The sequence below is a fragment of the Podarcis bocagei genome (genome assembly GCF_964188305.1).
Source record: "Podarcis bocagei genome assembly, chromosome: 16".
NCBI classification, from domain to species: Eukaryota; Metazoa; Chordata; class Lepidosauria; order Squamata; family Lacertidae; genus Podarcis; species Podarcis bocagei.
The window spans coordinates 17,685,952-17,696,471 of record NC_138142.1 but is presented as its reverse complement, the minus strand read 5'-3'; the positions used below and the strand labels follow the sequence as shown (position 1 = coordinate 17,696,471).

At 50.1% G+C, this 10,520-nt stretch overlaps 1 protein-coding gene across 1 annotated transcript; it reads left to right on the top strand.

The window, feature by feature from the left end:
* Positions 1-246: 246 nt before the first annotated feature.
* LOC308575950 (hydroxysteroid 11-beta-dehydrogenase 1-like protein A) lies at positions 247-9,751 on the top strand. The gene is made up of 6 exons (XM_081175123.1): positions 247-440; positions 2,425-2,555; positions 3,535-3,646; positions 6,706-6,894; positions 7,787-7,930; positions 9,372-9,751. Exons 1-6 carry the CDS (start codon positions 359-361, stop codon positions 9,584-9,586), a joined length of 873 nt encoding a protein of 290 aa, XP_081031249.1. The 5' UTR covers positions 247-358; the 3' UTR covers positions 9,587-9,751.
* Positions 9,752-10,520: the final 769 nt, after the last annotated feature.

Sequence of the window (10,520 nt, the reverse complement as noted above, 5' to 3'; positions counted from 1 at the left end):
ATCCGAGTCTGAATCCCAGGCCACCACACACACTTTGTGCCACTGTGAACCCACACCTGAGCCTGCAGAGAGGGGAGTGTGACGCATGCCATGATATGAAGGATTCCAACCACACAGATTTTTTAAGGCGCTGATCGCTTGAGGAGGTGAAGGATGTTTCTTTCACAAGTTCAGACTTTGCAGCCGGTTGCAAAAGGCGCTGGAGCCGAGAGGTGGAGCTGTGTGCCCAAGGCTAGGAGAAATTGCACAATTTGAAGCAGGGAAAGGCTTCGGGTGGCCATAGGGCAAAGGGTGGATTTCTGAACCTCGCCAAACAAGTCCAGCTAGTCGTGGTTAATGATTGGCTGCCGAGACAACCATGGCGGTGCTCAAGATCGTCGCTCCTGTCCTCATCGCTGTCCTCGTTTACTATGCCTATACCTGGGAAAGCTTCTCCGAAGGTAAGCCAAGGGAGAAGGGTTGCCTCTTCTGAAACGTGGCCTTGATCGTCTCTTGCACATAAATGCCTCTGCCGTTCTCAGGGATGTTTGCACATAACTAGCGACACCAGACAAGCACCTTTGCTCAGTGGTGTAGCATGGGGGGTGCAGGGGGGGCCAGCCACACCGTGCGCAACATCTGAGGGGGGTGCGCTCGCACTCGCAGCTCTCTGCCCCTACCTGGCTCACTCACTCTATCTCACTGCAGTGCTGGCTGTGCGAATCCGATCCGAGCCGCTGGGTCGCCGCCCACTGTGGAGGGGGTGGGTGCCAGGCGTGCGGTGCGGAGAGAGAGAGGGACTATCTGGGGGAGGGACAGTGCAGCGGCCACCCAGTGCAGCGCTGAGCGCAGGAGAGAACCACACCAGACCAGACCAGGCAGCAGCAAGAAGAAGCTGGCAGCGGTGGCAGGTTAGGGGTTAGGGGGCGCAAATTACTTATCTTGCCCCGGGTTAGGGGGCGCAAATTACTTGCCTTGCCCCGGGTGCTGACAACCCACGCTACGCCACTGCCTTTGCTCTGCTCTTGTTGCATACCCTCCAACATTTATCCGATGAAAATAGGGACTTCCTGTTCCATAAGCATCATCATGATGATAACAACAACAATAAAGAAGTTACTATTTATACCTCGCCCACCTAGCTTCCAACATATATGAAAATATAATAAAACATTGAAAAATTTCCCTATACAGGGGTACCTTCAGATGGCTCAGGGGGCGGATCACTACCCTCCAACATTTCTCCAAAGAAAATAGGGAAGTCCTAAGGAAAAGCAGGACATTCAGGGATCAGATCAGAAACCGGGAGAGCTTCTGTAAATATGGGATTGTCCCTGGAAAATAGGGAAGCTTGGAGGGTCTGTTGTTGGCACTTGCTAAAAACTTTTTTTGTTTAGACTACCCTATCCAGATACGTAGAACCTGGCCCATGTTTTACATTAGTGTTTATTATTATTATTATTATTATTATTATTATTATTATTATTATTATTATTATTATTATTATTATTTAACTATCCCTTCACCCTAAGGTTCCAGAGCGGGTTACAACAAAATACAACTTTAAAAACAGTTTAATTACAATCACTGGAGGGAAGGGTGGATCCTAAAGACACAGGTGCCAGGGGAAAGAGGTGCGTCTTTAGCATTTGCTGAAAGCTGTATAACGAAAGTGCATCTCTGTGAAGTGGGAGTTCTGCAGCTTAGAGGCCACCACAGAAAAGACCCTCCCTTGGGCTGTCACCACCTCTGAGACTCTGGGGTAATGATCATTTATTCTGATTTAATTTTTGAACATTTTAAAGAATTGCTTTCATCAACTTTGTTGTTTCGTAATGGTGTCGACGTTCTGTTGCAATCCAGCCGTATATCAATCTTGTGAAATGAAATCAATTACTAGGGAGGAGCCAGTAATACTTCTAAATCCCCATTGCTGGAAACCACCGGACGGGAGAATGCTGCTGCACTCAGATCCTGCTTGCGGGCTTCCCGTTGGGGCATTTAGTCATCCACTGAGAGAACAGGATAGTTTGGATAGCTCAGTTGGCTAGAGCGCGGCGCTGATAACACCAAGGCTGCAGGTTCGATCCCCGTATGAGGACAGCTGCGTATCCCAGCATTGTAGGGGGTTGGGCTAGATCAGGCACCCCCAATCTCGGACCTCCAGATGTTTTGGGACTACAATTCCCGTCATCCCTGACCACTGGTCCTGTTAGCTAGGGATGATGGGAGTTGTAGTCCCAAAACATCTGGAGGGCTGAGTTTGGGGATGCCTGGACTAGATGACCCTAAGGGTCTTTTCCAACTCTATGATTCTGTGACTGCATGGGGGCCCCTTTGGCCAGACTCTCCTTCTATCCTTACGTTTCTGTTCTTACGAACTTCAGTGCAAAACATTCTGGATCGTGGGCGGCTGATGTTGACCATCTCCTTCTCTCTCTCCAGAAATGGTGCAAGGGAAACGGGTCCTGGTGACGGGGTCAAGCACAGGGATAGGGGAACAAATGGCCTATGAGTTCGCCCGGATGGGGGCCCATTTGATGCTGACAGCGCGGAACGCGACACGCCTCCAGAAGGTAAACTGTTAATCCCTTGACCCCAATGTAGTCTCTTCCTTCCTCATCTGGCCCTCCTTTTGACCAAGCTCCCCTCCCACAAGAATCCGTTGTTCCATAATGGAAACCAGTTTAGTTTAGCAATGCCCTGATGGTGACCATTGGCTTGTGGGAACATGGAGGCTTTTTTCCTGATGGCACCGACATTATGGAACGCCCTCCTTGCTCTCACGCGTTGGACTAGATGACACTTGGGGTCTCTTCCAACTCTATAATTCTATGATTTTATGACTCACCATCACTACTGCTATTCTACTGGTTTTTAAAGACACACTTGTTTCCGATGAACATTCCCTCGAACTTGAACTTCCTGATCCAACTGTTTTGATTTTGATTTTTTAAAATAATGGTGCTTTTAAACTGGCTCGCTGTATAATAAATTTTGTGGCTGTTTTTTACTGCTCAAATAGGATTGTTTTATTGTGCGTTGTAGTATTTTACAATGGATTTTATTCTTGAAAACCACTTAGAAGCCATTTTCAAGTTCCCTCTTTATTTTTATTTGTTTTCTCTTTTTGCATAATTTTTATTAAGTTTTTTTTTTAATTTTACAATTTAGAATATTCATTTAAACAACCTTAAAATATCAATGTCTTCCCTTCTTCTCTTTCCATGGTTCAGTTTGCATGCCATAGATTCCTGCATATTTCACATAAACTAAGCCATCTAATATTCCATTTTTACATCCATCAAAATTTATTTACACTGTTGAATTTATCTTAAAGCTGCCAACCTTTTCAAGTGTACACAATTTTCACCCATGTATTCAATAAACCTTACCCAGTCTTCTTTAAACTTATACTCTTCTGGTTCTCTTATTCTATAAGTTAAGTCTGCAAGCTGCACATATTCCATTAGTTTAAGAAGCCAATCTTCTTTAGTTGGGACCTCACTCGTTTTCCATTTTGGGGCTCGTTTTCCATTTATTTGTTTCCTCCAGGTAGTCCAGAATTGTCTGAAACTGGGAGCCGCCTCTGCTTCGTACGTCGTTTCAGATATGAGTGACTTGGCTTCTGCCCGGAATGTTGTGGAAGAAACCAAGAACGTCTTGGGTAAAGATGGAAGGCCAGTCCCTAGCCAGTCTTGGAGGGGTGGCAACTGTTCTTCCAGTTCCCAAAATGCTGCCACACAAGCTACCTGAGGCACAGGCAAAGGGCTTCTTACCCCTTTCGTCTTGAGGGGAACAAAGGCATTTGCCGGCTTCTGCCCTGGGACACCTCAGCTATTGGCCTTGTTTGCCTGCATCTTGGCAAAGATCAGCCCAGAGATCTTTTGATGAAGGATGGTATATCATCATCATCACCATCATCAAACCTTTTATTGGCATCACAGACAAACATCCATAGCAAATCAATACAGCATTACCACCTTCCCAGTGACACAAAACGTTTGTCAAATGAAAGAGGCAAAGCAGTCTAGTATTACATCTCTAGGTCTCCAGGGAAATCAGACGTCTGCAATGTGTTTCGACGACAAAAAACCAGATAAAGATATTTAGCCACTAACCTGGTGAGCTCCTGATTATTCCCCAATAATAGAAAATGTATGACCTCTAACTCTGGTTTCCATTTGGGGATGCAGAGTTGATCTAGGAACTGCTGGTGGAGATCAACATATAGTTTACATTTAAGAACCATTTGTGTAAGAGTTTCCACCTGATGGTCTTCACATGGGCAAATTCTTTCTCCTTCCACCATTCCTGAGAACCTTCCCCATAGGAGGTTTGAAGGATTTGAATTACCGTATTTTTCGCACCATAGGGCGCACCGGACCATAGGGCGCACCCAGTTTTTAGGGGGGGAATTCAAGAAAAAAAATCTTTCCCCCCCCCCGCAGCCCCAAAGAGCAGCGTACAGGCTGCACACAACCTCTCCCTGCCGGAGGGGTTGCGTGCAGCTATGGATCAAGCCAAGGCAGCGAGCGGGATGGATCCCGCTCGCTGTTTTGGCTTCCCCTTTAGCCCCGTGCAGCCTCTCCTTGGCGGAGGGGCTGCACAGGGCTTTCCTGGCTTTACTGGGAGGTGGGGGGATTCCCTCACCTCTCCCCAAAGCCCGCAGAAGCCGTGCAAACCCTTTAAAGAGATCACGGCTTCTCCTGGCTTTCCTGGGAGGCGGGGGATTCCCCCACCTCCCGCAAAACCGGCAGAAGCCGCGCGCCTTTTAAAAGGGCTGCACGGCTTCTCCTGGCTTTCCTGGGAGGCGGGGGGATTCCCCCGCCTCCCGCAAAACCGGCAGAAGCCACGCACCTTTTAAAAGGGCTGCACGGCTTCTCCTGGCTTTCCTGGGAGGCGGGGGGATTCCCCCGCCTCCCGCAAAACCGGCAGAAGCCACGCGCCTTTTAAAAGGGCTGCACGGCTTCTCCTGGCTTTCCTGGGAGGCGGGGGATTCCCCCGCCTCCCGCAAAACCAGGCTCCCCCCCCAGCCTTCTAACCAAGTCGGGGGACAGCGGCAAAGGCGCGCTGCGCCCCTGCCGCTGTCTCCCGAGTTTGCGGGGCTGGCGACGGGGAGGAGCAGGCTTCTCCCCCCGCCAGCCTTCTAGCCAAGTCGGGGGACAGCGGCAAAGGCGCGCTGCGCCCCTGCCGCTGTCCCCCGAGTTTGCGGGGCTGGCGACGGGGAGGAGCAGGCTTCTCCCCCCGCCAGCCTTCTAGACAAGTCGGGGGACAGCGGCAAAGGCGCGCTGCGCCCCTGCCGCTGTCTCCCGAGTTTGCGGGGCCGGCGACGGGGAGGAGCAGGCTTCTCCCCCCGCCAGCCTTCTAACCAAGTCGGGGGACAGCGGCAAAGGCGCGCTGCGCCCCTGCCGCTGTCCCCCGAGTTTGCGGGGCTGGCGACGGGGAGGAGCAGGCTTCTCCCCCCGCCAGCCTTCTAGACAAGTCGGGGGACAGCGGCAAAGGCGCGCTGCGCCCCTGCCACTGTCTCCCGAGTTTGCGGGGCTGGCGACGGGGAGGAGCAGGCTTCTCCCCCCGCCAGCCTTCTAGCCAAGTCGGGGGACAGCGGCAAAGGCGCGCTGCGCCCCTGCCGCTGTCTCCCGAGTTTGCGGGGCTGGCGACGGGGAGGAGCAGGCTCCCCCCCCCCGCCAGCCTTCTAACCAAGTCGGGGGACAGCGGGAAGGGCGCACTGCGCCTCTCCCGCTGTCCCCCGAGCTTGTGGGGCTGGCGGTGGGGCTCTCCTGAAGCCTGGAGAGCGAGAGGGGTCGGTGCGCACCGACCCCTCTCGCTCTCCAGGCTTCAGCGAAAGCCTGCATTCGCACCATAGGACGCACACACATTTCCCCTTCATTTTTGGAGGGGAAAAAGTGCGTCCTATAGTGCGAAAAATACGGTAAACCTGGCCAGGGATAGAGGGAGGGAGGGAGAGAAGGAAGGAAGGAAGGAAGGAAGGAAGGAAGGAAGGAAGGAAGGAAGGAAGGGGGTTGACCAGCATTTCACAATCTGATTGGCCTTCCAGATAATTTGGACAGCAACTCCCATCAGCCCCAGTCATTTGAGATTAATAGATTTTGACTTGTTTCCAATTTCTCATTGATTGGGTGTATCTTCCAGCTCTGTGATTCTGTGATTCTGTGAAAACTGGTGTCACCGGATTACGTTCATCAGTTTTGTTGACTTGGTTAACCTAAATAGTTTGAAGTGGGTTTTGAATATGGGCAATTCGTAGTTTCCATTTTGAATGTCATTGCATTACTATCTTCCTTACTGGTTCATGCAGATCATGGTTCTGAATAATGCTCTTTATTGGGTAGGAAGAAAAAAGTTTGGCAACCGCTGTCTTAATGCAAGCCTAACCAAATTTCTCCTGCGTTCCTACCAGCCGGCATGGCTGTATGCTGCTAGGAGCGGGCAGGAGTTGGTATCCAAAACATTGGAAGGGCACCAGGCTTTCGAAGGCTGTTATCAGAGAATCGTAAGGTTGGGAGGGACCCCAAGGGTCATCTAGTCCAACCCCCACAACAAAGGAACCGCAGCTAAATCATGAAAGGACTGAGCTCGGCACAGGCTGGTTTTCAGGGGTAGCCTATATGTTGACATGAGAAGAGGCTGAGCTCGGTCCATCTCCAAGCACGGCTGTTGCTCTCCCTCTTCCACTCAGGGTCTCTGTGCTCTTTTCCCCTGCAGGAGGGCTTGATCTGCTGGTTCTGAATCATGTTGGTGGAAAAATCGGTTTTGGCCCGTACCAAGGAGACATGGAATCTGTGATCAGCTCCATGACGGTCAACTTCTTCAGCTACGTCCAGGTCACCGTGTCGGCCCTGAGCATGTTGCAAGAGTCCCGTGGCAACATCATCGTGGTATCGTCCATAAGCGGTATGGGCAGGAGACTGGAGACCCCCCCCCCCAGCCTAAGTGATCTTGGGAGGTCCAAACTTTCCGAGCACAATTCAAAGTGCTGGTGCTGACCTTTAAAGCTCTAAATGGCCTCGGCCCAGTATACCTGAAGGAGCGTCTCCACCCCCATCATTCAGACCGGACACTGAGCTCCAGCTCTGAGGGCCTTCTGGTGGTTCCCTCACTGTGAGAGGTGAGGTTACAGGGAACCAGGCAGAGGGCCTTCTCGGTAGTGGCGCCCGCCCTGTGGAACACCCTCCCATCAGATGTCAAGGAAATAAACAACTATCTGACTTTTAGACGACATCTGAAGGCAGCCCTGTTTAGGGAAGCTTTTAATGTTTGATGTATTTATCGTGTTTTAAAAATTCTGTTGGGAGCTGCCCAGAGTGGCTGGGGAAACCCAGCCAGATGCACGGCGTATAAATGTATTATTATTATTATTATTATTATTATTATTATTATTATTATTATTATTATTATTATTATTATTATTATTATTATTATTTATTACTACTACTAGATGGGCCATTGGCCTGATTAGCAGGGCTCTTCTTAGGTCCTTCTGGGGCTCCTGCATCTAATTTCCCAATCCTCTGTTAGTTAATTTATTGGAAAGCACTCACACCCCATTCTTCTGCTGAAAAAAACGTGAGGGGGAGAAAATCCTTTCTGTCACCGCTTTCTCCATGTCAGTTGTACAAACCAATATCATGTCGCCCCCTTACTCGCCTCTCCTCTAAACTAAAAAGTCCCAAAGGCTGCAACGTTCCCTCAGAGGGGCAGTCGCTCCATCCCCTTAACCCCTTTGGTTTCTGGAGAAATAGATTCTGCAACCTTCCAAGTAGGATATGTTCCTGTTTTCTCTCAGGCCGCCTTCCAGCCCCTTTCACCGTTCCATATGCCGCCAGCAAAGCTGCGCTGGAAGGATTCTACAGCTCCTTGCGCACAGAGCTGCGCCTTCGGGAAATCAACATGCCCATCACGGTTGCCGTGTTGGGGTACATTGACACAGGTAAGCAGCCCCAGGTAGGGCAGCCACTTAGTAGGGCTGGGTGATAATCCAGTGTTCAACATCGTGATATATCACCAGTGTTGTAAGAATTCTAAGGTCTCAAATGTAAAATAAATGTTCATAAATGTTCAAGGCAAACACATACACACGTATATAAACCACGTGTCTGAAATAGTACAGGAGAGCAATCCAGAAGCCATTTTGACACTCCCAATGACCAAATATTCCTGTGCAGTAAGGAAGGAAAATGGGGAAAGCCTTCCCATTGCCTTTTTGCTTGCAAATCCTGTCTTAAGCAGTGGCGTAGCATGGGTTGTCAGCACCCGGGGCAAGGCAAGTAATTTGCGCCCCGTAACCCATGGATTTTAGCACTCGAGTGTGAGCGCGCGCCCCCCGCCAGATGTTGCACCCGGTGCGGCTGCCCCCCCCTGCACCCCCCACGCTACGCCACTGGTCTTAAGGGTGTATTTGTGTATGAATAGGGTTAGTCTGTGACCTGGATTCAGGAACTAAAGTATTAACCATCACAAAAGAATGGCCAGACTGCCCAGGTAATGCAATCAGTGACCATTCTCAGGTATCCTGGCAGGCAGGATTTCTGCTGGAGACCGCCTCCTTCTGTGATGGATGGATGCTGTTTTAGGGGGATGGTCTTGAGCAACAGGGTGGCCAATTTCAAAAGTCTATACAGTGGTACCTCTAGATGTGAACGGGATCCAAAGCAAACGTAACCAGCGACGGCACATCTGCGCACGCACGCATCGCTTTTTGCCGCTTCTGCTCATGCACGTGACATCATTTTGAGCATCTGCGCATGCACAAGCGGCGAAACCTGGAAGTAACGCGCTCTGTTACTTCCGGGTTGCCGCGGAGTGCAACTCGAACGCGCTCATCCCGAAGCACATTCAATCCGATGTCTGACTGTATGAGGGTTTGCGCACCATTGTTCAGGGTTCTCCTCCCTCCTGCGTGTGGTGAGTGGGGACCCTGTTGCAACAGTTCCTTGAATAAAGATCAGGCTTACTAGCCGCTTTGCTTCTCAATATTATCTGGTTGGCCTCTGTTATTTTCTCCTACCGATAGGGAACCCACTTAAGGACTCTATACGGGCTCTTGGATACCCCATAAAAGAAAGGAGCGGTTTTTTCTTATAACACCAGCTAAACATCGTGATATACAGGCAGGGAACATTCCCAGCCCTACCTGAAGATGCTGCTGGGGAGTTCAGACCTTCTCCATGCAAGGGAGATTCTCTGCCACCAAATCATAACCTTTCCCCTAAAACTAAATCAAGGTTGTAGTCCTCCCTTTTTTTGGGGGGGGGGACCATAAGGACTAGAATCAGCAGCAGCAAGGTAGACAGACCAGCAGCAGCTTCCAAGGTCCTGGGGTGCCTGGTGCCCTTTCCACACTGACTTGCCTTCTGTGTTCTTTTCCGCAGACACAGCTGTGAGGTCGGTAGAAGGCAAGATGTCCCTGGAAGCAAGTTCGAAAGAGCTCTGCGCCCAGGCAATCGTGAGGGGCGGCGTCATGAGGGTGAGGGAAGTTTTCTTTCCTTACTGGCTCACGAAACCTGTGCTGCTCCTCAGAGATTGGCTGCCAGGAGTCGTGGACCAGATCATTGGCAACAGCTACTTTCTGGAGAAAATCCTCTGAGAATTATTTGTGGGATGAACGGAAAAGCTACAAGTTCCGGTGCTGCAAATTTGGGGGGGGGCTGCTTCCCGGTGCGTTTCTCAATCTCTCTCTCTTGAATATTCAACAGTGTTTTAAGTGCAAATCTCTCCTAATAAACACATTTTTGTGTGCAGTTCTAACTCACACACACATTTCCCTGAATATATGCATCAATTTTTACGGTGTTCTTATTTTTTTGCATAACCAAACAACATATGGTTTCAGGGAAGGGACCTTCCCAAGCTTACCTGGAGATGCCAGGGACTGAACTTACGGTAACTTCGGCACACAAAGCTCTACCACTGAGCTGCGCCCCTCCCCTAAAAATGAAGTAAGATCCTAGTCCTCATTGTTCTAAACAAATAGCAGATTTAAATAGGAATTTGCCTTACACCAAGTCAGGTCCATCAGCCCTATCTGGAGATTCAGCCCCAAGAGCTCCTGCATGTAAAAGAGATGGTCTGCCACAAAGCTGCACCCTTCCCCTGAAAACGAAGTAAGTTTCTAGTCCTCATGGCTCTCATTTAGAGCAGATTTCAAAAGGCACCTGCCTTATGCTGAGCTGCAGCCCTTCCCCTATCCTTTGTTGTTGTTTTTTTGTTTAGTCGTTTAGTCATGTCCGACTCTTCGTGACCCCATGGAGCAGAGCACGCCAGGCACTCCTGTCTTCCACTGCCTCCCGCAGTTTGGTCAAACTCATGCTGGTAGCTTCGCGAACACTGTCCCGCCAACTCGTCCTCTGTCGTCCCCTTCTCCTTGTGCCCTCCATCTTTCCCAACATCAGGGTCTTTTCCAGGGAGTCTTCTCTTCTCATGAGGTGGCCAAAATATTGGAGCCTCAGCTTCATGATCTGTCCTTCCAGTGAGCACTCAGGGCTAATTTCCTTAAGAATGGATAGGTTTGATCTTCTTGC